At 42.2% G+C, this 26,954-nt stretch overlaps 1 protein-coding gene across 6 annotated transcripts in view; it reads right to left on the bottom strand.

Moving 5' to 3' along the window:
- The window catches only part of Znf462 (zinc finger protein 462), a 147,122-nt gene that overhangs the window by 78,327 nt on the left and 41,841 nt on the right, over positions 1-26,954 (bottom strand). For 4 of the 6 annotated variants that reach the window (XM_023722915.1, XM_023722914.1, XM_004638070.3 and 1 more), the window contains 3 exons: positions 7,960-8,209; positions 1,803-7,417; positions 855-1,019 (listed from right to left, as the gene is read on the bottom strand). In XM_023722915.1, the coding sequence (XP_023578683.1) occupies positions 855-1,019; positions 1,803-7,417; positions 7,960-8,179 (6,000 nt within the window). In that variant the 5' untranslated portion in view covers positions 8,180-8,209. Of the gene's footprint in view, positions 1-854; positions 1,020-1,802; positions 7,418-7,959; positions 8,210-12,264; positions 12,350-26,954 lie in introns of those variants that run through there. The other 2 variants (XM_023722917.1, XM_023722918.1) reach the window with 2 other exon arrangements.

Raw genomic sequence — 26,954 nt, 5'->3', positions numbered from 1 at the left:
TGTGAAATAGCAGCCTGGTTCGAAGCCACCATTTTCCAAAGTAGCCCCTTAGAATTGTGATTTTTCTCTTGCCCGATTCCAGGAAACAAGCCTAGGCACACTGCAAGGGTAGGTGGAAGAAACTCCTACTGCTGTCCCCAGCCTGCAACTGTTCTGCCCAGATGCAAGACTCCAGTCTTCAGTGCAGTTGCCTTCATTATTCTGGATGAACAATGACTGCCACTCAGATTTGGACATTCAAAATAGTCTTCTAATCAAGGTTGGGGAGAAGGAAGACACGTGGCTGAATCACGTGGGGAGTGGAAAGGGAGCAGACAAGCAAGGTCAAGGAAAGGTGAGGGTCACGTGTGACTTGAAAGGTTTTGGTTTTAGTGCCCCTTAACTCTCTAGATATCCCAAGATAAAAAGCAAAAGACTTTCTGCTGGGCTCTCTGAGTCCTCAGCAACATGAGAATAGTAACCATAAGGCAGTGGGAGGAGCGGATGACAGGAGCAGAACCCGCTGGATCCCTTTTGAATTCAGGCAACTTGGAAGAACTAAGACATAATGGCACTAAGCAGAATAAAAGGGTGACCCAACGCTTCTTGTGCTGAGAATCCGGGACCTTCTGTGTCCACCAAACTGTCCATATGAGATGGAAACAAGACCAAAAGTTGACCTTTACCTGGACAGAAAGGTGAGGAAGATCCAACCTGCAAGAAAAAGAAAATCAAAACACGCCCAACCGATGCAAATGTGGCTCAGGGACAGCTGCACTCTGACACGGTCCTCCCGAGCTGCTTTAAGCAATGGGGTTAATAAGGAACTCGAGGCGCTCACTCACAAGATCGGCATCCACAGCTCCCGTTCTCACCTTCACGGCAGCCGACATGGCTGGGACGCTGCCGTACTGGACGTGCTTGCGGAGGTGATTGCAGATGGCTCGGAGCGTTGGGTGCACTTCCACACAGAATTTACATTTGTAGCCCACCACTTTCCTCTCCTTGATCTTTGGCACCTCTTCTAAGTGACCAAAAGGCTGGTAAAATACAGTGGTAGCCATCAGTACTCCAGGCCCTCCCTCAAAGGCAGGCATTTATTATACACTGGCATATATAATTTATTATATACTGGCATATATTATGTTAAAGCAGATTAGCAGGTGAAAAACCAAGGGAGATAGAGGCGAATACTTTTTAAGTACCAACTGATCGGTCACGGCACACTGCCTGTCAGACACAGTCTGTGGAACCCAGGTATGTTACGGCTTGTGAGTAGAGAAGGTTTCTGTGCAGAAAGAAGCTCACAGTCACGGCCACTAAGTTATCTGGTTTTCAAACCAGTTTCAGCGACGCAGGGGAAGCGTTGCACAGCTGCGCCATTAATGAACTTCTTGATAAAATAATCTACTCCTTGAGATGTTAGGTTCCTGTGGCAAACACTGAAGACCAGGACATGGCTGAGCAGTGCTAATGATACCAAGAGACAGCCACGACTGCCTTAGGAAAGAGCGGGCGTTGTTGTATAACAAGGCTTGAGATCAGGCTACTTGGCAGAAAGACATACATAGAAACCACCCCAAACCTTCCCTGGGGAGCCATGGGAGGAGTCAGAGGGAGAGAGGGAGGGGAACAGGACCGTGGAGAGGGCGAGCATAGAATGGGGGATAATCAAGCTCGAAATGTTTAATTGACTTATTGAGCTCTCTGGCAAGCTAAGTCACTAGGAAGCCTGCAGCAGTTTGGCTGGCAACGAAGAAGTGCGTGTGGGCACCAGTGATGAGAGGCCTCCTGGGGGAAGGGAAATCAAAACATATCCTTACCCTCTCTTGTTTGAAATCTGCAAAAGCACCATCTGCATATTTCTGCTTGCTCAAAAGCTGTTTCCTCCTCTCCTGACGTTTGGCACGCTTCTGGAATTCCTCATTGTGAATGTTCAAGTGTGAGGTCAGCTCGGCTGTGCTTTGCAATTTGCTATCACAGTGCTTACACTGGTAGGTGGAGTTCTGCAAGCGGGGGCCGCTGCCCAGGATGACAAAGTCCCTCTTTAGGTCCCGGCTGTGGTGGTCAGTGTAATGCATGCACAGCAGCTCCGCGGTGCTGAAGGACAGCTTGAAGCACTTGATGCAGCGAAACGGGAGCCACTCAATTTCCTGAGCTTCACCCTCCACCTCGGCTTTCTCAAAGCTGCCTCTTTCCTCTTCCTCCATCAGTGTGGGCTTCTCGTGCTCATCTGCGTAGACGGCTGTGAAGTAGCCCCCCAACTTGCTGGAGTGCTGCTTCTTTGGGAATACCCCCGGGTGGCGCTTCATGTAATGGGACACAATACCCTTCTTGCTGAATGACTGGAACGAGCACAAGGAGCACTTTTTCTTCTCCACAGCCCGCCGGAGTTCCTCGCTCAGCTGTGGGGAGTCATCCTTGGGCGGGGATGGGATGATCACCTTGTTGGGCTTGTCGCTGATGGTCCGGGAGGCTGCCAGGCAGTGCGTATAATAGGCATCGATGTCGTGACGCTTCTGGTAGTGGGCTGCCAACCCCTTGCGAATAGGGTTGGTGTAGGCACACAGGGCACACTTGAAGAGGTTGTTCTTGCCCTCGGGCTGGGCGCGGACGTTGTTGTGCTTGATCCGGTAGTGCCTGGCGATCCCCTTCCTCGTGGAGCAGAAGTACTTGCAGAGCTGGCACCGGAACACAGTGTGGGAGACCAGGTGCGAGGTAGAGAAGTGAGACGTGGACACAGGCTCCTCTCCCACCTCCTCCTCAGTCAAGGAGATTTGGGAGGGGCTCACTTCAGTGGTTATCTCGGGCTCAAGGGATACTGGCAGCTTCGGGGGCGAGGGGGAAAAGACATCAAATTCAGGCTGATTGTGGTACTTCTCATAGTGGATTTTGAGTTTCTCCAAAGTGCCGTGTGTGTATGGACACAGTTTGCACCGGTAGGCGCCATACCCTTGCTTGAAAATCCTGCTCGTCTCCTCCACATCGTTCTGGGAAATGTCGGCAGACTGCTCCACGTCATGCACAAAATCCTCGGCAGTCACCTTGATGGCTGGGTGTCGCTTCTGGTAGTGGGTCAAGACACCGTGGATACGAGTGTTGATATATGGACAATGCCTGCATTTGTAGACGGCACCTGGGTTGATGTCGATGTCCTGGGCAAAATCAGCAGCCTTCACTTTCATGCCAGGGTGCTTCTTCCCATAATGAGTGAGGAGGCCATGCAGGTTGTTATACTCGGACTGGCACACTGTGCACTGGTAGGGGGTGGAGGATATTGCGGGGTTGGCTGAACTGAGGTGTATGCTTTTCTCTGGGGAAAGTCTTGCATCCTCTGAGCATTCCACTTCCTGCTCGGGGAGGGGGATGGGCATACTATTTTCACAATTCATAGGGCCTGCCAACTCTTCAGGTGGTAGGAGGGGATTCTCAACACCGTCCTTCTCCTTGATGATGTCCAGCAGCACCGACTCATCACCATTCATGGCCCAGGGATGGAATGCTTGGTAATGATTAGTGATGTCCCAGATGGACACTGCTTCAAAAACACAGTCCCTACATCTGTATGTTTTGGCTTCAGCTGGCATGGTGAGAGAGGGCGGGGATGGGTCTGGCCCAGCCCAGAGTTTGGTAGCCATGTATGTATAATCAACATAATGCTCTGGATGCCTCCTTTGGTAATGCAAAAGCAAACCATTGGGCTCTGGGTGGGAATAGATGCACCACTCACAGTGGTAGCCAGCTTCTATCAAGCCATCTAAAAATGCCCATCGCATGATGGACGTGACCGTGGCCTTCAGGGCAGGGTGGTCTTTCTTAATATGCTTCCTCAGTGCATAGAAGTAGGGGGAGGTATATGAGCACTGCTTACACTTGAGTGCTCGGAGTTTCGTTTTATCCCGCTCCACACCAGAGGTGGGGAGAAGGACACAACTGGCAGGCTTCTTCTGGTTGCGGTCGCAGAGGCTTCGGATGGTGGCTGTGTGCTGCCGGATCACATCTGCATTGGCCTTGAAGTCTCGGTGCTTCTTCTGATAATGAATGAGTACCCCTTTGACCGTCCGGTTTCCATAATCACAGTGCTGGCAAAAGAACATCTCATTCTCCACAGGAGGGCCATCTCTCTCAGAACTGCTCCGGTTCAGCTGTTGCATGGGGGCAGGAGGCCGGGGGGAGCCTTGTGGCCCGTCGGCCCCTCTCATCATTGCAGATGTGGGAGGAGCCTGCCTGATATATTTGGCAGTAACCTTTATTTCTGGGTGTCTTTTCTGGTAGTGAACAAGCACTCCCACAACTGACCGATTGCTGTAGGAACAGTGTTTGCAGTAGTAAAGCTCAGTACTGAGGTCTGGTGGCGGGGGTTGTGGGGGGGGTGGGGAACCCATGTTGGACATTTTGGGAGACATTGGAGCACCCACCTCAAATGATAATTGGGAAAGGGCAGAGCCCCTGTCCACAGACACCATGCGCATGGTTTTCTGGATCCTAAAGTAGGAGGCCTTTTCTTCAGGGTGTTTCTTCTGATAATGAACCAAGACAGAATGCATGTTGGGGCTCGCGAATGAGCAAACGTCACAATCGTAAACGACAACGGTGTTGACTGAAGGGTCCTTCTGGTTTTCACATTCTGGAGTAAAGGTCTTTGAAGGAGTGCTTTTATTAAACGTGGCTGGCATACCACCACCGCGACCCACGGGAGTGGATGTTGCCATGTTCTTGGGAGCCGAATTCAGAATCTCTCTCAAGGTCTGGGATTCGGTGTTTAGCCCTTCCTGCTGCTCCACAACATAGCTTGAAAATATCATTGCGTTGTTGATCTTAACTGTGGGATGCATTCTTTGGTAATGTGGCATCAGGCTTCTAACATTGGGGCTTGTGTAGGAACAAAACCGACACCGGTATATCAGGTCCGAATGATCAAAGTTGAGGACATTCATGGCTTCTGGGTGATGTTCACCATAATGCTGCTGGAGATCTTCAAAATTCGTGTAATCGATATAGCATTCCAAGCACCTATACACTGCGCTGTGGTCATTGGGGTCCAAGATATACCTAAAGCTGAACTTAATGTATGGGTGCATTCGTTGGTAGTGAGTGCTCACACTCCGGGCAGATTTGTTGTTAAAGTCACAGTGTTTGCAATAGTAGAGCCTTCCAGAGTCGCCAAAGTCTGTATTTTCACTGTTGTGCTCAGTTCCATAGATAGGAGTTTGGGTATTCAGCAATGTAGTGTTGGAAACTTGATGATCTTTCATGTTTGTTGAGGAGCCATAATAATCCTCTTCATCTTCAGAAAGGGTGAGCTCAATCTCAGCCCCGTTGGTAGCATTGTAGTCATGGGTGACACTTCTGAAGTTGGGCTCCTTCTGGGGCTCACTTGCATCTCTGACCCAAATCTGCTGGGCTGCAAAGGCAGTGGGAACCTCCAGCATAGGCTCTGTGGGCTCCTCCTCCCTGTCCAACTCCACCTCTATCTCCACTTCATTGTCTTCCTCTTCCTCCTCATCGTCCTCCACATTGATCACTGCATCTTCCTGCTGTTTGGTTTGGTTAATTTTGCTCTGCAGGTTGCTTGCTATCTCGTCGATCCTAGTTCTTTTCTTCACGGGTGATAAATCGAGAGGAAAGTCGTTAGCAAGCTTCCTCGAGGCCTTAGCTACAAAGTTGTTCTTGGAGGATAATCCAAGAATTGAGGTCTGACTTTTCTTCACAGTGTTGCTGGAAGAGGGGTGGCTGTCTGTCTCATTTTCCAGTGGTAGGTTTGAGGGCTGCCCCTCAAATTTTGGCAAGTTGTCACAAAACGAGTGTTTGTGCTGCTGATGGACTCTTAGCCCTTTCAGAGTCGTGGTGGAGTAATTACACATGGTGCACTTGTAGGGGTGCAAGGGGGGGGCTTGAGTGGGTGGCTGCGGTGGTTGTGTCGGTGGTGGCTGTGGCTGGGGTGGCACCTGATGTGGTGGCTGGAGTTGGGGTGGCTGTGGCTGCTGCAGTGGCTGTGAGGGCAGTGGTGGTGGCGGTGGCGGTGGCGGTGGCTGTTGCTGCTGCAAAGGATCCAACATGACTCCTGACTTTCTGCCATTGATGCTTGAGCTCTCGTAAGACACCACACTTTCATTCAGTGAAGAGGAAAGGCTTTCACCCTGCGAGTTCACAGCATCCCAGTCTGATGTTGTACCCGTGTGACACTGTTTATGAGCCCCAAGTTTTAATGAGCTCTTGCAAGTAAACGGACATTCATCACATTTGTAGACAGCTGTCTTTCCAGATAAGTGGATGTTTTCAATGTGACGAGAGATGCTACGTCGATGCATGGTGAGGAAAGGACAAAAGGGGCACTGGAACCTATTCATGAATCTTCTAAATGGAATTCCCTTGGTCTCCAGTAATTTGTTGCCATCTGAACCCATCAGCTGTTCTGCAGATAGGGCTGATGTCTGGTGATCCATAGAATTTAAGCCGTTCTCACTGTCTATTTCATTTAACTCGTCATCAGAACTAGAGTCATTTAGCATGCTGTTAGTTTCCAGGTCAGCAGAAGAATTGGTCATGTCAGTCATTCCATAGCGGGATCTCTCTGGCAAGTTAATGAGGCCAGAATTATGAGGTGACTTCGGCTTCATCTGGGGGTAAGACATGGGCGAAAATTTGGAAACTGAAGAAGAATTGGGTCTCATGATGGAGTTGCCAGAGGAGGCCCTGAAGTTGGAGACGTTAGTGTTGGGGATCTCCCGGTTTGCAGCATTCATGGACAAATACGTAGAGTTGGACGTGGGACTGGCGGCACCTTTATTCTGTGCATCAGGTAGATTAGTCCCTTCTTGTTGCTGTCGGAGACTGGAAAGTATCTTGACCATACTACGGTGTTTCTTCATCATGTGGTCACACCAGCGTTCTCGGCGGGGGGTCTGGTAGCTGCACCACTCACAGCAGAAGTTGCCTCTAGACTTGGTCAAAGGTTTGACCATGGATTCTAATATACTACGCTCCACGACCTCTGCTGGCAGTTCCTTGCAGGGGTCTTGCAGAGACATGGGTGGAACCACGGCATCTGGCATAGGAGCAGGAGCAGGTGGAGGAGCTGTGGTCTCCTTCAAATTGTTTTTGTGATACATCTTCTGATGCTTAATTATTCTTGCCCTCCTTGGAGACTTGTATGTGCAAAACTGGCAAGAGAAGACCTTTCCAAATCCCTCATGCATCATGATATTATAATTTAAGGATCCTGGGACAGGGGGTCCTGCTGAACTCCCTTCAGCTTGGGCTCCATGCACCTTCCTAGTGTGTTCTATGAGGAGGTTTTTTGACCTGAAGTAGCGTACGCAGAACTTGCATTGAAAAAACTTGTTTGTTGGTTTGGGATTAGGGGCAATATGCTGACCGTAATATCCTGGACTGTGGCCATAGTAACTTCCGGTCCCCAATGCAGCTGCATTTTGACCTAAAGAGAATACAGGAGAAAAGTAAGAAGAAAAGGAAAGCAAGAGAGAATGAAGAAATTCAATCATGCAAATCAGTACCATTCCAATTATTCTTCATTAATAAACATCACATTCAACGGCCTAAAGTCTTAAGACACAATCCTTAAGAGTATTCCTGAAGCACTGATAAACACACAAGTATTATACCTTCTCCCTGGTAAAAATGCAGTGTATAGCTTTAGTTACAATACTCTCAACATCTCCATAAATGAGCTTCATAGCTATGAAGGAAGATACAAGGTTCATAAACTGCAGTATTTATTCTATAACTTTCTAAGATATTATTTTGTTCTCAAAATGAAAAGTAGGAGACACTAGCAAGCAGAAAAGATAATAACCTAGGAGACTCAAGAAGAGAAAAACGATGCCCAGACAACAAGAAATAGCTTGCAGAGAGCAAGAAACTGTAGAAGCCACACACATCAAGAACCACAGCTACAGGCTAAAAATAAGTGAGGCTAATTAAAATATATCAGATATGCTGAGCTTAGGATAGATTTACCTGATAAATCCTCTGCGATCACAAATTCATCCTTTATAGAAGAAAACTCCACCTCGGTCTGATTACTGGCATTCATGGACCCGGATCGTGGCTCACTGTCATTGTCCTCAGCAACATCAGTTGGCTGCAGAAATGCTGTGTGGACATCCTGGATATGTGCCTTGAGATCTTCATAAGAGGGGGCTCTGAAATCACAGCCATCACACTGCAACACCTCCATGATCTGGGACTACCCTCTCACATTAGGAACCTGGGGGAGAAGTCACAAGACAGTGTCAGAAGTCACAAGATGGGTCACAGACCTCAGGCTGAAGGGGCTACACATTCAGGAATGGAAATACTTCTAACATCAGCCTATTTCTTTTATTTGGCTTTGCCAACTGGAACACTGGCCAAAGAAAGGCAATCAGATATAACAGAGACAATGGCCTTGACCACAAAACTTCAAAGAAGAAAAGAAAACCCAGATAAATATTTTCCGGCTTGATGCATCTTCAAATGTTTCTTGTCAAGGAAATCCTTACTATTTCAAAAGTTTTAGCAGTATCTGAGTTTCTCCACTAAATTCATGTTTCTTGATAACTTATTATTGGCTTTCATTTGGCCTTGAACTCATTTTCATTTTCAACTAGAATGTTCTCAGAAGAAGGTATCAATACAGAAAAAAGGACAAATTTCAATTCGCATGAGTGTTTTAATGTTATACATTGGTGTTTTATCAAGAAATGGTAGATAGGATTGAAGAGTGGTGGTAGAGGGCTTTTATTGTTGATTTTTATTATCTTTAATACCTTTACTGATACTGGAGTATACCTTTTTCTCTCTTCCACAAAGTTTTAGTTAATTCTCATTCCTCTCTCTCTCTCTCTCTCTCTCTCTCTCTCTCTCTCTCTCTCTCTCTCTGTCTCTTTCTCTCTCACTGCTAAATGGTTATTTGCTCTTTTACTACCTACCAATTAAAATCTAACAGCTTCTCCAATCTAATTAGGTCATAAAATATTTCTCTTGAGGCTTTCAAACAACCAATGTTAGATGACAATCCAGTTTCCAGTTTAAAGGTGTACCTTGACACTTCAATTTACATTAAGACAACCAAAGCTGTGCTGGCAGGTTTGAAGAAGGGCTTCTAAGTTCTAACTACAGCCTTTTCTATTTCTTTCCTTCACAAACATGACATGTAGTCAGATGCAAAAAGCTATGAACCTGGTGTGCTGTAAAACAAAATTTGCCCAACTACCTTCATTTTGCTACTTACATGACTGAAATATTCAGAAATCTTCACAGTAACCCAGTGGAGACAGTTCCACCATTAAGAAGTCAATAAGGTATTAGAAAGGTGTGTAGTCCTTCCTATCTAAATATATCTCCCGCATTGAGCCACCCAGTTATTATCTTAATGAATGAGTTACCTCATTAAGCTCACCACAAACTCAAGTGAGTCATTGTAACCTAGAACCAGATGTCCAAGAATTAAAGCTATAGCCAAATCTATTTTATGATGCAGTTTTCTACACTTTTCTTATAAAAGTGATTATTTCTACAGAAGAATGAAGCTCACTAGTAATCCGTCGATGCAGTGCAAGGAGCCATGCATGAGGATTTTCTATGAAAGAATGCTCCTCCTGGTAGCCTGCTAAAATAACTTCTCGCAAGTCCAGCTCTGGACAGCCTGAGCTTGCAAAGTGAGACGCAGATATTTACCTCCTCTTCTTTCACCCAGCAATTTTTCCTTTTTCAATAAACACTGAACTCTGCACCAGAGTCCTTTCAGCTAACTAAGTCTCAATATTCCAGATACACAAAGCTTTTATGTCTAAGCACCAACCCAAATTGTGTGGAAGAGGTTGCTATCAGCTCTGGATCAAATTACAGCAGCCACTGAGGCCCCACCCCACTTCTCCTTTCGCACAGTCCATTAGACCTGAAAACAAATTTTTCCATGGTGCAGACGACTCCTGCATTTAGAACACTTTACAGAAAAAAGCAGATCATCCAGTGTGCACTCCCCATCCCCCAAGCTTAGTCCTTTCATCTCAGCCAAACAAGCCACAGCTCTGCTGAATGTGTTTATCACACTTTCAAGAGATAGGAGCTCCTGCGTCACTGAAGCTCTAAGACTCACTAAGCTGCCCTAGTCCTCTGAGCTTTAGGAGCAGCCATTTTAGCTCAGAGCTTCTCCTCCGTGCACAACATGGCTTCTCTTGGATTCTGCAAGGCTGACAATCAGAAGTGAGTGCTAGAGGGGCAGACTGGGCTTCTCTTCTGCTCTTCTCTTCCCAACAAAGAATGAACTGTTTTCATTTCTTTCTGAAAAGCAGCACCTTTCTCCTCCTCAAATGTCATTCACCAAGATCTCCAAAAGTTCTTTTATTCCATGATTGATATGCTGGTTTGTTAGTTCCAGCAGAGCAGTAGTTAGAACAGGGTGACCCAGGACCAGACACTGCTCTATAGCAAGATTTGGGGGTGTTTTAAGGGGACCTCCAGAAGCCTTGGCTTCTTGGGAGTCATCCTTCCACACACAGAAGACATACCATCCGATGCTGCTCGCCAGATTCCAAAGTCTAATGACCTTTGTTAATCACCAGCCAGTCTGTCTGCATCGGCAGACCCAGCCAACAGACACACCCTTCAACACAAAGGCTGTAGCTATTCCTTTTAAAAGAGGTTCTCTGAAAGCTCCATTGTGTAGCTTGGAGGAAAACAAAATCTCTTCCCTTCAAATCTTTGAGTCTTTAGAAATAATACAACAAAAGGCTTTCTGCTGTGTGTCTTTTGGAAAGCCCGAGCCTGCCTGGTTTGCACAGTATCAACATAAATTATGGTCGTGAACAAGGAACACGGGTACCTTCAGCATTCAGTCATCCACCTGAAGAGAAGATGCCATCTCACAATTCAGTTCTTTAGTATCTTGGTATCCTCTAAAGCTCTTATCAAGGATGCTAACTCCACTGGATACAAACGCAAATTAACAATCTCCTTGTCTGCTACAAAGGAGATTAAAGGGTTAGGAGACCAGAAAAAGAGCCACTGATATGGAAAAAAATAAGACATGATGAAAGTGATTTTCTAATGGGTTCTAGCTTTAATGTTGTTGCAGTCTCAACCTCAAAAATAGCTCAAAGCCTTAGAAGAGGTTAATCTCCAGGCTGCAGAGAGAACCAGCAGCAGGTAGAGCTGAATGACCCTCAATTTGATGCCGGCACCAATACTGAAACGAGGATGTAGCCTACTTTGAAAGCCATTTTGCCTTTGTGCGCGCATTTCTCCTGAAGACGCTGACAGAAGAAGAAAACATAAATTGCTGGCATGACCCAAACAATCAAACAGAAACTTGATATGTTTATGAGACTTGGATGCTTGGCAGTGCATAAAGCAAAAGTAAGAGGAGAGGAAGAGAATAGAGAAGGGTAGATACAGAGAACACTGGACTCGGGGAAGACCACCCCATCCATCAACCAGAAAGTATGCTTTTGCAGGGGAAGATAATCCTCTAAGAAACCAAAAAAGACGAGAGATGAGACCTTGTGTATTTGACTGTGTAGTTTGCTCAGAAGAGCAGCAAGCCTAAGAGGTTAACCAAGATACTGGATATAAAATCATGATTTAAAGTTAAGAGCTTTGCTCTCACAGCTACATACTTCATTTCATAATACTGTCATTATGAGATTAGCCATATTTTTTCTCACTTACCAAATCAGGAAAATCAAAGCAGAAGAGGAAGTTTCTGATCTACCTAAAAAGAAATGCTATTTTTAAAAGGTCATGAGATCAATCTACAAATCAAATGGGTCCCTCCTCTGTGCCAAGCCCCTTGCATTATCTCCAGGCCCCTCAAGGTCAAACAGAATTCCTTTAGACAACTACACTTGAAGCACTCACTACCCATGATAATGGCTGCAAGGTGAAAGTGAATTCATTCTACAGAAAGCTAGACCTCCTTGTGACTGCTCCTTTAAACAACAATAAAAGCTCTAGGCTCCTAATTATTTGCTATTCTTCTAATTACTTATTTTTGGTGCCTGGTTTGTTCCAGTTTACACTTACAGTCTGCAGATTTCAAAACATGGGGTTTTGATGGGAAATCCCAACTTTAACCATCCATGTTTGACAAACTCTTGATATATTTAAACACCTAGCAATATGCTAAGGTTTCAGAACATACATATTAGAACTGTGGAAAGGCACTATGGACACAAGCCGCTCGTTTTCCACCTCAAGAACACCAGTGTGCACTGGCACAGCCTGCCCACCCACTTTCTCTGCTCAGAATTCCAGGGGTCAGTTACACCTCAGTTTTTCCACCTGGGATGAAGAAAGCAGAAAAGCCACAGCTTCATGTGTCCTTCCAACTCACTGCTCAGATGGAGCTGGCACAGGGAAGTGTTCTTGACATTTCACAGCATTCTCACAAGCCTGCCATCATCAACCCTGGTCCAAGTCAGCTTGGCGGACACTGCTTTCTATGCTTGATGGCAGGAGTATGAGGTGGTCCTCAAATCAAAGTTCTAGTGGTCTCCAGGAAGCGAGAGAATGAAAATGCACAGGCCCTGCCTGGATCTAACCTGTTCTCAGACTGAAGTTCTGTAGACCAGAAATAAAGCTGTGGAAGCCCCACAGCCATGTGATTCAGTAGCAACTAATTATAACCTTCAAAGCCTTTGAGAAATAGATCCAGATACACCATAAGGTGCTTTTCCTCTGTCCACTCCAGAAACCTACTTTCATTTATAAGACTCTGAATTTCCCATTTTTTCTTAACACAATTCTAATAAAGGGCTTTAGGGCCTCTTGTTTGTCACTTTTTTTTCCCCCCCTGGGAATGGAAACACCATTTATTCAAAGACAGATAATTCAAGAACACATACTGGAATGCTTCAGGTGGAAAACAAAACAAAACAAAATCAGGAACTTGAAGATCATCCTAAAATAATTATTTAAAGATCAGACAGAGCTGTTGACATGAGATCAAAGAGTTGTGGGATGTACTGCAAGGTTAGTATTTCTAATTGCAAATACCAGGCCCTAAGGCTTAAAAAAAAAAAGTTGAGAGAAAATATAGTAAATTTGTGACTATTGGATTGCTAGTCTTGCAGCAACACAGGGTATTCTGCACCACTACTAATCATTTATTCTTGTCATCCAAAATAGAAGCACTAAGAGCTTAAACAATCTTTCTAAGCAATACTGAACTGAGAAGTTGAAGTGAAATCTCTTCCAGAAGCAGCAGTTAAGGAATAAAAACTTAGCAAACAAATACAAAATAGCCAATTGGTTAATTTTTATATATGAACTCTGATATGGGCCTAGGTACTTCAAATTTCAGAAAGCTAAGGTACAATCAGTTCTTTTCAAAATAAATAAAAGTGACATATGTTACTCCCAAATTATAGTTTAAAAAAAAAAAATCAACAAAGAACCTCTAACACCAAGCTACAGATTCAGTGATCTCACACCATTTGGTACTACTATAGATCCTGGCTTACCATGTGGTATCTTCAAATGTCCTATCAAATGTTTATACTATTTGCTACATGATCTAAGCAGAGTTCTGCGTGCTCTTGGCAATTCACCACACTGATGAAAGGTTTAACATATCAGGAAGGATAAATAATTGAGAAATTTAGAATGGAGACACAGCTGTTCTTCAAAACTGAATTTTCAGAAGAGAAAGGATTAATTTGCAATCACATATGTAACCCTCAATATGAGACTGAATTTAAATGGTATCAGGGAAGTACCACAAGACCACGTCCTGCCAGTGCATGTGGTCTCTGCTGTACGTGGCTGGCCTGGTTCATCTGTGGGACCTTGTATACAAGCACAAAGTCTGAAGCAGACAGTTTTCAGGGTAATAACACAGTCCCCTCCTGGATAAAGATGCTAGTCCTTGGGGTTTCTCCTATTTTAGGTTTGCTTTCCTATATAAAGTTTTCAGGTATTATAGAACATGCTGGAGTAATATTTCATAGTAGATACCTTCAGGATCATCATTAAAATGAGATGAGCATCTAGTGATGCAATCTAAGTAGCTAAAAAATGTCAGATATATAGGAAATGGTTCTAGCTGAGTGACCTGTTATGAAAGCAGGTAGTGAGTGTCTAATACAGAAAGATACACTACAGACCTTCTGGAGAATTTGTGCATTCCTTTGCAATGATACAAGGCTAATTGAGGCCAACAGGCCAGTAGGCAGTCTGCCAGCTCTCCTGTCCTCAGAAAAGGAAGCCTGTGATTTGAACAAGGAGATAAAAGGAGAGAAAGGACCAGAAAAGAAAGGGAGGAAGCAGGGTGGTATCTCAGTAGCTTTAGACTTCATTGTCTGCAGGGGGAACCTGCAGTTCACCAGATAACTCAATATTCTTGAGATGTGGCTTAGAAACAAAACGAAGATGCCTCTCCCACACCTACATCTTCAAAACACAACCATGACAAATGAAAGCCCAGGGCTCTAAGTTCTTTCAAACAGTGGGGAACCATTCTGAATGTTTTAACAAATGAATTAGAAGTGGTAAGTACAGAGGAATTCTCTAGAATGTCCTGGGTTCACCAGGAAGTTCTTGGACACCGAAGCCCTTCTCGTCCTAGCATTTTGAATGGGAGATTACTGATCTATTGCCTCCACAGCCTAACCTCTCCCAAAGAGCAGAGACACAAAATCATGGTGTTCCTTCAGAGACTCTTCAGAATGCTGGCTGGGATTCTACAGACACTTTTCACACTACAAGAACTCTCATTATAAAAATTGTAAAATTAAAGGGAAGTTGCAGCTACGCTGCTGGGTCTTCATTACAGAACTGATTAAGACGCAGAGTAAGCAGAAGCTACAGTAAAAGTCATCTTCCACATGACAAAAGACTGAACTGTGCAGTGACTACTTTCCCTGTGGGCTTGTCAGCCTGACTGGCTTTAGACCTTGGATGAATTTTCACGGGCAAAACCAAAACTGTTCCTCCCTGAACAGATCCAGCCACATGCCCCAAGTCTCGATGCTACTGCTTTCAATAAATGAACACTGAAACAATTTGAATAACTTATCTTGCTCTCTATTCTTTTTTTCAAAGAAAACAATGATGTAAAAATGTTGACTTGTGGAAAGTGCGAGAAAGTTTGGCCAGAAGCACTTGCTTTATTTGGGGGAAAAGTTCACCCAAACGCCCCATGTAATCTCTTTAAAAACATGTTCACTCACAAGGTGCCCAATACATTCCGATAAGTCCATGTTTGGCAACATGGATGGAAGTAAAGTAAATTATGTTAAGTGGAATTAATTAAGCACAAAGAGATAAATATCACATTCTCACTTTTATGGGGAAACTGAAGTCACTCTTTAAAAAGCAAGGCAAAGTGTGTCAGTTACCAGAGAGCCTGGGAACAGTGTGGAGGAGGAAGGGAGGGAGAAAGGATAGATAACAGGCACCGAGGTATAGTTGGAGAGGAAGAATTAGCTTTTTGTTCCCTCAGTGTTAGGGATCAAACCCAGGGACTAGACAAGTGCTCTACCACTGAGTTGCACATATTCCCAGGCCCTAGAAGGAAGAACTTCTAATGGTCTACAGTGCAGGCGATAATTATGCTTGGCAATTTTTTTTTTTTTTTTTTTTTTTTTGGTTTTTTTTTTTTTTTTTTTTTCAAATCAAATTGAAAGTACATTTTCAACAAATAATACACTGCATATATTCTTCTTAGTGGTTAATTGCTGTACAAGATGCAGACTTGTGATCCTACTTACAAACACCATTAGAAAAAATCATTCTATTCATTAAGAGAATGCAACTATATATCTATCCCAACCACTTTGAATACACAGATACAAAATGGACATTCATAGTTATACCCCAATTTTTTTTTAAGTTCCGTTGTTGAATATTATAGGTGTGTAAACTCAGTAAAATATTCTAAAAGAGTACAGAAGCCCATAATAGCATTGGGTGCTTGGCAAAAATTAATCAAATATTTCCAATGGTTAATAGGAAGGGTTTTGAAAGTTCCCAACATAAATGTTGTCTGAAGTGACACACACCTATCACCCTCATGTGACCATTGCACATTAAATAGATGATGCTGAAATGCCAGCTGTACTCCAAAAAGATAACTATTAGACAGTATTGCTTAATTTTAAAAATTCAGACCAAGTCAGTTCCTTTATATGAGAACTGAATTGCATCTGCCTATGTTAGCTCCTGACTTCTCCTCTAGTCAAAATCCTTCTATTAGACAACACTGATTACCTGGATCTGGCCCCTGGAGGGAGGTGGGGGGTCTATCTGTTTGCTCCTCTTTCAACCAGGGTTCTTCATCTCACTTCCTTGTCAGAATGACTTCTAAAGCATCCTGCTTGCTGGATAGCAATGGCTTAGGTCTATATGAACCATTAACATGTTTAGGTCCTCCTCCAAGAGATTATGCTGTGGCCCACGTCCACAACTGCTCCCACTCCATGCCAAGGTAAGCAATTTCACACGTTCCAGGCTAGCCTGGCTATAAAGCTAGATGAGAAGCAGACAAATAGACTGCCTTCCCCCTTCCTCTTGACCTCCACCTATAGTAGAAGCCTCCTGAGGGCTGTCCTTGCTCTTTATCAAACTAACCAGCTGACTCATTTAGATTCACTGGTTTTCTCACCCTTGCTTCAAGAAATGAATGCACTCTTACAATAAGAAAAACACACTATGTGTTTATATTTGAGATTGGAGTGTATTCAAGAATTTTTTTTTTAAAGTGACAGTTAAGTAATTTCTTTTCTCTTGCAATCCCCAATCTATATCTACTAAGTAAGTTTATTCTTAAAAACTGCTGCACCTCAACAATGAAGCAGAAAGCTTAGACGTTTGCCTGCCAACCCAACTGAGATTTCATCACAGTGTGAAAACATTACAGCTCAGGTATGTGGCCAAGTTCCACATTCCATAAATCCTTAATGATAATTTTTTTTCTTTTCTTTTTTTTTTTTTTTTTTTCTTTTCGGAACCAGGGATTGAACTCAGGCCCTTGTGCTTGCCAGGGAAACGCTTATTCCACTGAGCCATCTCCCTGGCCCCCTTATTGATGAATTCTGTTGTCCAATAAACTTAGTTTTTTTTTCAGCTTACTTAACACTGAGCTATTAAAAAAAGAAAAAAAAAATGACATGCAGAAATTCCTATCCAACCAATTTAAGAATTTGTTCTCAGGTCACTAAAGCCAAAAAAATGACAGTAGGTACGATGTCTCAACCTGCCATCTTTACCTTGAGCAAGTCTTTTGAGGCCTTTACTTTGATCATTTTGCTAAATGAAGAGATCAGATCGTGATGTTCAACCTTTTCATACCAGGGATGTGTTTTACACGCTTTCTCATATTTTAAAAGACTTTTTTCTTGGTTCAATTCACTCCTCTACTTTTTATTATTATTCAGAGACCTGCATGTGTCAATCTTCATGGGGCTGCTGCCTCTTCCTCCTCATCCCAAGTCAGAGGTTAAAGGTTCTATATTCCAGGAACTTTCCGACAATTCCATCTAATATTAGCCACTGCCTCTCCTGTGAAATGGAGCCCCCTTCCCTTAAGAACACACTCACACTTCGTCTCTTACATTGTGCCCCCTTATTTTGCTCTCTGCTGACATAGTACCCATTTCCTGTACTGTGCCCTTTCAAGAATGCAAGCATCCTGAGAGTGGATCTATCTCTGTCTTGTTCATATCAGTACTTTCAGCCCTAGAATAGGGAATCATGTACTTACTAAGCACTTTCCAAATAAAAACTGAGTGAATGCTGCAGTGATTAAATGAAAAAGTAAACAAGTTAGAGTTTCTGAATAAGATTCTCACCAACTGTAAAAAATGATTGGCCATGAAAGCTAAGTTCCTTTACTGAGCCCATGTTATCACAAAGCAGTGACCAGGAGCAATTTTGTTCTCCATCCCCTCCAAGCACGGGATATTTGGTACTATTTATCATAGTCAGAAGGGTTGCTTCCAGCATCTAGTGGGTAGAGTTCAAGGATGCTGCTTAGCATTCTACAATGATCAAGACAGCTCACACTAAAAATTGAATGATCTGGTCTAAATAGCGGCAGGGTTGAGATTAGAAATCCTCTCACAAGTGACCTTCAGGTATTTTCAGTTTCTACCTTTATAAGACCTTCTCGAGTTCCTAGCTAGTGAGTCCTTGGCCATGTGACCAAAAAGTTCTCTCCTAGCTGCAAGATTAAGGACACTAAGGTTCTAATTGACCTTAGCAACCCTCATGTTGAGTGATATCATGAGTTCTTAAGTTGTTCTGATTTGGGTATTTTAGCAAGTATCTTCCCAGAAGAGTCCAAAATGAAGCCATGCAACTGACTGGTCACCCAAAGCTTCCAGCAGTTATAGGTGGGGTTTTTCAGAGGTGGCTGGATCTAGAGTGTATGACAGTGGGATTGACTCATGGTACAATGGTAGGATCAAGGGCACTAGCATTAAGGGTGTGAATGCTACCTGCCCTAAGTAACCCTTATATAAAATATAAGGGATAGAAAGATCTATTGTCACCACTCTTATTGCTTTGCTACTTTTTTCCTGCCATAAAGTATTTCTCCTCTGTTTATATGGCACTTTGCTTTGGAGTATGCCATTATGGACTGAAAGCTCTAAAAACTGTGATTTAAATAAATAAACCTTTCATCCTTTAATTTTGGGTATTGGGTATTTTGTCTCAGCAATGTAAAAAATAATTAAGACAAGGCTCTTGCCCTGCTGCCAATCCTGTAACCTTGATAAGGGGCCAATGTCACCAAAAATGGTCAAGTTCTACACTTAGCAGAAGACCTCCAAGGATAATTTCTATGTAACACACAATACATATTTTCTCCTCATTGTGTGAAATTATCTTCTTTCAAAGTGATGGGGCTTCAGGCTACTCAAAATCACTCTTCAGGGAACTGAGTAATGTGGTCATTTTTGTTCTTCTGTCTCTAGGGCCCAGGACAGGTCTGGCCCTGATGAGATTTGTGGTATGAATAACTAAATGTACAAAATAACTAAATGTTTTCCTGGGGAAAATTACCCAGTAGTATAAACTTACAGTAAATGTTTAGGAACTTAAGCAATTCCAGAGAGCCTCTGTGACAAAAATTAGTGCTATATGACACTTCTCACAAATGAAGATACATTACACAGATTACCTGGCCACTGGGATGCCAAGAATACTACATCTCTTCTTATCCTTGAGATTTAGGTGAGTGGCCATTCTCCACTGCTCCTCATCCACAGGGAAGGCATCTCTGGCTGCACTGTTCTACCCATGCATGCATCATCACATTGCTAAGCTGCTCTAAACTGATGCAACACCTGTGGTCATCACCTATGGTCATCACGTATGAGATTGTCTGGTTACCTTCCTCTTAACAACCCCCCCCCCCTTTTTGAAAGTGTTCTATATACCCAGAAGGACAATTCTTCCCCTGTATATTAAAACTGTATAAAATTTTCAGCACAGAAAATTATAACTGATTGGGGCTGGTGAGATGGCTCAGTGGTCTAAAGCACCTACTTAGAACAAGCTTAGCAAAAGCACAGGGACCCGGTTCAATCCCCCAGCACCACATGCCAGCCAGCCCCGCCCCCTGGTGGGCTGAGCTGGCCACACACACACACACACATAAATAAATAAAATTAAAAATAAAATAAAATAAAATAAAATTATAACTGATAGGTGCAGAGCTTTCTCTCTTTAACATCTCTGAAAAACACGAAAGCAACATATTACTTGTGCCTTCCTTAAAGGGAAGAATCCACTCCAAAAGTTAATCATCCATAGGCTTATAATGCTCATCATAGAAGAGGGCATTTTAAAAGTAAAACAGTTCAATCTGGTCCCACACAGCTTCAGTTTTCAGATAGGAAAACTGAGGTCTCAAGAAAAATAGCCTGCCTAAGCATTCTGGAACGTAAATTCCCTGAAGCCAGGAGGAAAAGAATTGAATTCCATAATTTGAGAAGGCACTCTGCATTAAGGACATTCCATGAGTACCACTCAATATTTCCGCTTCAAAGTGCATACTCCATATATCCTCAGTAATAAGCATCTTCTTCATGGGGTGGGGGCTGCAGATTCCACAGCAACCTGTAGTGTCTCCAGGGCCCTGGATTCATATTCAGGAGAGTTAGTGAAAAGGTGCAAAATCCATCGTCTGCAGTCGGACTGTTCAAGAAACTTCTTACGCATGCAAGCTGTGCATTCACACTTTGGAAGCACATTTGGAAGACTGAAAGTTGCTGACAAAGGCATACACAGAAGAACAAGAGCCATAACACTGAATTATCTTTCTTTAGGATCCAACCTCATGGAATCAGAACAAGGTTATGTAGCAGGTTTATGCCTGCCAAATCTACCCCATGAGAAACATTGGCTTGTTTCTTATGGAAAATGTGTACTACCAGCAAAGTCACTGAAGAGCCCAGCTGAATGAGACTTAGGGGTATCTGGAAATATCTGGTCCCCTGGAAAGCAAGCAGGCAAAGAGCCATCCTGCAGTATGTCCTGTGAGTGACTCAAACAAATAATACTCGAACACTGTTGATACCAGGTACTGATTCAGAGTATACATTACATTAAAAAATCACAGTTATGGCTCTTCCTGTGAGCGGCCTTACGTGACCTGTGAAAATGGTTCGCTACTCTCTTGACCCAGAAAACCCCACAAAATCATAAAAATCAAGAGGCTCAAATCTTCACGTTCACTTTAAGAACACGCGTGAAACTGCCCAGGCCATCAAGGGTATGCATATCTGAAAGGCCACCAAGTATCTCAAGGATGTCACATTAAAGAAGCAATGTGTACCATTCCGGCGTTACAAGGTGGAGTTGGTAGGTGTGCCCTGGCCAAACAGTGGGGCTGGACACAAGGTCAGTGGCCCAAAAAGTGTGCTGAATTTTTGCTGCACATGCTTAAAAATGCAGAGAGTAATGATGAACTTAAGAGTTTAGATGTAGATTCTCTGGTTATTGAACACATCCAGGTGAACAAAGCACCCAAGATGCGCCGCCGTACTTATAGAGCTCATGGCTGGATTAATCCATACCTGAGCTCCCCCTGCCATATTGAGATGATCCTTACTGAAAAGGAACAAACTGTTCCCAAACCAGAGGAGGAAGTTGCACTGAAGAAAAAGATATCTCAGAAGAAACGGAAGAAACAAAAACTTATGGCACAGGAATAAATAAAGCATAAAATAAATGCAAATAAAATTTTTAAAAAATCAGTTATGAATATTTTTCTACATTACCTAGCATTAATTTATCTTTCTTTATTCATTATTCCTTTATCTGTCATTTCTAATGAGTACCTTTGTCCATTGGTTGTATATTTTAAAAGCTAAATGCATCAGAACATCTGGGTATGTAAAGGTGTCCTATCCACTATTGTCCCGATGTGGCACTATGACTTTCATATTTGTTTCTCCACTATGTAGAATATTTTCAGCAACGTTGTGAGGTCTAAGGAATTATCCTCTAAGATGGAGATTCTCAAAGTCCGGTCGCTGGAACAGCAGAGCCAATGTCACCTGAGAATTAGGGTCACAAGTTTTCAGGTTCCATTCCAGGCTTGAATCAGAAACTCAGTGAGCCCGCCGAAGTCCACTTCAACACACCCTGATCGTGATCCTGATACCTGCGGAGGTTTGGGTGTGAGCTCTCACTTTCTTTGCAGAGTGAAACAGTCCCTGAGATGATCAGACCAAACTGGCGGCATCTCCTTTTGCACTGCGATGAACCTGCATTTTCAACTGCTGTTCATTGAATGAATACAGTAATTGCTATGCTGTACTTAGTGCAGTAGTCCCTCACTATTTTGCGTTTTGACTTTTGTGGACTCACTGTTTTGCGGGTTTTGAAAAAATATTAATTTAAATTATTTATCGCAGCTTTTTTGCTACATTGTGGGATTTTGCAGTAGTGTACACTACTGTATACATATTCATGTGCATAGTATTTATGACTTTGCCTTAGTTACCCTTCTCTCACTGATGGGACAAATACCCAACACTGGAAATGAAGGAAGGAAAGGTTTATTTTGCTTACAGCTACTGGAGGTTTCATAGTTTAAGAAAGCCTGAATTACATAGCAAGACCTCAAAGCCTTATTTGTTCAGAAGACAGGGTCAGTACCTCCGTCATCAGCAAACATCTCTCTGATCGAGGCAGCCTCAATCACAGACACCGCCGCCCCACACTACAGGAGGAGAGGCCGGGGCGCCACCTGCTCTAGAATGACCCTCGGAGAGACTGAGAGACTGCAGCCCTGGGTAGGGGGGCAGGCAGCGTGTGCTGTCAGTTTAACTATTCAAAACTCTCTGGCCCCGCCCCTCAAGCTCCGCCCTGGTCCTCTGGTCCCGCCCATCAAGCCACTTGCTGCTCCTTGATCCGTGTCTCCCCCATGACTTACATGAGACTTTGGGGAGACAACTAGACACAAACCATAACAAGCTTTAATGACTTTTACCTAAAAATTAAAAATATTAAAAATATTAATCCTAACATATTAGGAGAATATTAAATCGAAATAAAATATATTGTTTACAAGTATTTCTTTAGCAGATGAATACATACTGTACCATACAGTATAGGTATGTTGTTAAAATTACGTAGGTTTATGAGTTTTGAAAATGGTTAATGACATTAGCAGTGTTTTTAAAAATGTGGGAAAGGTTTGTAAAGCCTTAATATATCTATAAATACTAAAATAAATATAACGTCGCTACTTTGCTGGTTGTCACTTATTGCAGGGGTGTCTGGAACCTAACTTCCATGATACAGGAGGGACCACTGTACAGCATGAGAAAGAACTACGCTTGTAAATACTTAAGATTCTAATTAGCAATTTATAGGAAAATATTGAAATGGGAGCCCATCATCAGAAATGAGTAAGGATATGCTTATAAAAAAACAACTGCTGACCTTAAAAGAATGAACACGGTGGCCAATGCGGCAATGATCCTGATGTTCATCTCCCTTACAAACTTCCGGTGGTTGATGACATTGTGTCCTTGATATTTTGAAAGTAGGACATGGCAATCCACAGAGGAAAGTAACAAAGCTTTTTATCCAGAAGACACTAAGAGTGGGGTAAATCCTTGGGACACTAGCATCCTCTGTAACAGGCAGTTTGCGTGACAAAATCTTATTAGCAAACACTTCTGTACTTGGGGTAGTCATTTGATCTTTCACTGAAGTTGTAAGTACAGAGCTAAATTCTCAGTAAGGCACAAAAGAGCATCCCTTAGAGATGTATATATGTTTTAAACTAAGAATCCCCCTCCCAAAAAAAAAAGATAGCCAATTGTCACAAACTGTGGGCAAAGGTCTCAATGAAGAAAAATATAAAGGAAAAAAAAAAGAGTCTGGCCACACCAAACCAACAGCATCATGTCCAGAAAGACAATCAGAGGACTCTTTAGACTGCTGAATGACTACAAAACAAAACTAACCATCAAGTCTCAAACCTGAACTCTGAAAGGAAAGCTGAGTTGGGGTTAAGGAGATTTCAAGTGGCATTACTCTAATGTATGGGGGCCAAGAGAAACTTGTGATAATTATGTACCTATCAAAAACATGTTAGAACAAATAAACTGAGGAGGAGGTGAGGGAATAAATGGCATGAAAAAGACCAGAGAGCAGGCAGGCATGGTGATGCATGCCTGTAAAGCCAAAACTGGGGAGGCTGAGTCAGGAGGAACACTGCAAGTTCAAGGCCAGCCTGGGCTACATAGTGAACTCAAGGTCAGCCTGGACTACTGTCAAGATCCTATCTCAGAAACCCCAGAGTAAACAAACAAACAAGTAAATACCAGTGAACAACATATTCTGAAAGAACAGGATACAGAAGCAACATATAACAATTAGCAGAAATTCTATGGAAGAAAAGATCAAAGACAAGATGAGAAGACATCAGATGAAAGGGAAGCTGGAAGTTGAAAGAAACTGATGACAAAAAGATATCTTTGCAGAACTAATAAATATATTAAAGTTATAAAAGGTGCAATCCACAAACCAAAAACAGAGTTGATGTGGGAAACAGTCTTCAAAAACTGCACAGAAGCCCAGGAAAAGGACAAGCAGATGAAAGCAGGTAGAGAAGATGACAGATAAGGAGGTTCGAACACAGAGAGCCAACACACAGATAAAAGTATTCTAGAAGTAGACAGCAAAGCAAAACAAAATACGCTCAAATCTGTGATATGAAATAGCTGAAACAAGGGAGTAACTCATACTCCAGGAAGCAGTCACACAGGATCATCAAGACCCAGATTCCTTGGCGAAGCTGTGAGACTTCATGGGTGAATGCTGATTCTCTTACCATCAAGGCATTCAAAAATTAGCTGCAGAAAGAAAAGTCAGCTGGCTTCTGACTTTTTCGGAGTACAATTCAGGATAATTAAGCAGTATCTATATAAGCTTGAGAAGAATAAGATCCAATTAATTCAGTCAGCAATTAAATTGCCAATGAGGTATAAAAGTAATACAAAAGCATTTTTCAATAGGCACAGGAAATGCATCTCTTATGTTGCTCTTCTTGAAAATCCGTGCAATGATGTATGATACATCCAAACAAGAAAAGGTGCAAAACCAAGACCTGAAACAAGGCAATGCAATAGTTACATAAGCAGGAGCCGTGTACACCAAATCACCTTACACTTAACAGTAAGATCCATAATTTGTAACACTTGCAAATACATCCTTTAAATGTACGGGAATAATAAATCTTTCCTAAAATAACCATGAGAACATGAAAAATCCTCAAGCATAACAAAATAAAGAAGCAGGGTAAAGAAGCAAGAGAGGATTAAGTACATGTGGTTGAATATTCTCAAACTTTGTAGTGGGACATAAATAAACACTTGGTGCTAGTTCATTCCTAAAGTTAATAAACCTCCAAGTAGAGGTATAAACACACTTATTACATTTTAATTTTTGTCTTTTTGAGACAGGGGTTTCACTACACAGTTCAGGCTGGCCTTGAATTCACTTTGTAGTCCAGGCAATGCATCCCCCCACCATGTATCTCAGCCTCCCTAGTACTGGGATTACAGGCGTGTGGTGTGACATCATGCTCAGCTTTAACGTTAAAATTTTAATTAGTATAAAAACAAAAACAGACTATACAGCTTTTAATTATTAGAAGGAGGATATTAAAGAAAATGCTGCTCATGTAGTAAAAGGCAGAGGGTAAAAAGAAATTGCAAAGAAACATAAAATACATAAAATTAATTAGAATCAAGTATACATGTTACATCAATAAATGTGAATCAGATAACTGCTCAGAGAAAATATCCCCAGGAGAGTTTTAAAAACAAATTATAATCATATGTTGTTTATAAGAGATGCACATATAACCAAATGACCCAGAAAGTTTAAGAGGAATAATATGACTAACAATCTATAAAGCAGGTTAGGTGTGGTGGCACTTGCCTATAATCCCAGCATTTAGGAGGCCAAGACAGGAGGATTGCTGTGAGTTGGAGTTCAGCCTAAACTACATAGTGAGTTCCAGTTAGTCTGACCTATATAGGGAGACCCTGTAAACCTCAAAGATATATTAAACAAAAGAAAACAGCACTCAAGACTAATATCACTCATGGTTAGATTCAAATATAAAAGCTTTTAAGAAGAACACTTAATAGTAAAAAGTACAATCTGCAATGAAGATTAATTATGAATATTCCCCCCATGACACCAAACAGGAAAAAAAATGGCAACAAATATAAGAAAAAGGCATAAGTATTTAACAGATTAACTGGAGAAAGACAACTATAGATATAATTCATATGATTAATACAACTGAGTTAAGAGACACCATTTCAAGTTTTATATACTGGAACTAGACAGCACTTTCATTTTTTTTCAAGAATGTGTGGGTCACTTACAAAGGTTTTCAAGTGCTCATAGAGTTTTGTAAAAGTTTTTAATGCCAGAATTAAGATAATAAATTATAAGTAGAAATAAAGTCTATAATTTGTATTTATAACACACTGAAGCCAGAGACAAAAGGAAACAGAAATTTCCAAATACCTGGAAAATTTTAACATTCTCCTAAATAATATATGAGATAATCACAAACAAAAACTCAGTAGCAGAAGGTGACTTTCAAAATGCTACATATGGGCCGGGGAGATGGCTTCAGTAGAATAAGTGCTTGCCTGGCAAGTGCAAGGGTCTGAGTTCAATCCCCGGTTCTACCAAAAAAAAAAAAAAAAACCCCAAAAAACCTACACATTTAAGGACAGAATTTGGTAAAAACAGTACTTAGAGGAGATTTCATAGCTTTATGATGCAAATTATAAACCAAAGGAAAAAAACCATCACTTACAAATGAAAAAAATAATAGTAAATAAATTGAATGTGTAACTCAAGTACAAAAAGAAATGAAGAAAGATGAAGGAGCTATTTGTCATAAAGCTGTAAAAGCAGCATAAAAATATCAAACCATAGCAGAACTGACTCAGTAATCACTTATTTTTTAAAAATATAACACTATATAAAGTTAAATAAAAACTGGTTAACATAATAGGTTGCAATCTAAAAATTATCATACATAATTCACAGGAATATTTCTCCACCTAATCTAATGCAGAAACACATTTTACCAAAATTAGTTGAAGAAAGAAAACCATACCAATGCAAGAATAGAAAATACTTTAAAAAACCTTAATCACAAGACAGTCTTGAGACTTTAAGGAACTATTAAATCAGATGCTTTTAAAACTGGCAACGTACAAGACTGTTGCCAGAGTATCTCCAATATAAGTGTAACACGGATACCAAAACTTGCTCCAAACTATAAATAATAATCAGACCAATATCACTATAGATGGTGAGGATAAAATTCAGATGATCATTAAAGCATTAGTCCCCCAGTAAGTTCATATGGGGCTGACTGCAGGGAGGCATTGTTTCAATACACGATCATCAGGCCAGGGAAATGGCTCAGTAGAATAAGAGCTTGCCTGGCAAGCGCGAGGGCCTGAGTTCAA

The sequence above is a fragment of the Octodon degus genome, unplaced genomic scaffold (assembly GCF_000260255.1).
Source record: "Octodon degus isolate 3935 unplaced genomic scaffold, OctDeg1.0 scaffold00094, whole genome shotgun sequence".
In the NCBI taxonomy this organism is placed as follows: Eukaryota; Metazoa; Chordata; class Mammalia; order Rodentia; family Octodontidae; genus Octodon; species Octodon degus.
Note: the sequence above shows the minus strand (reverse complement) of the source record. Positions and strands in the feature narration are given on the sequence as shown.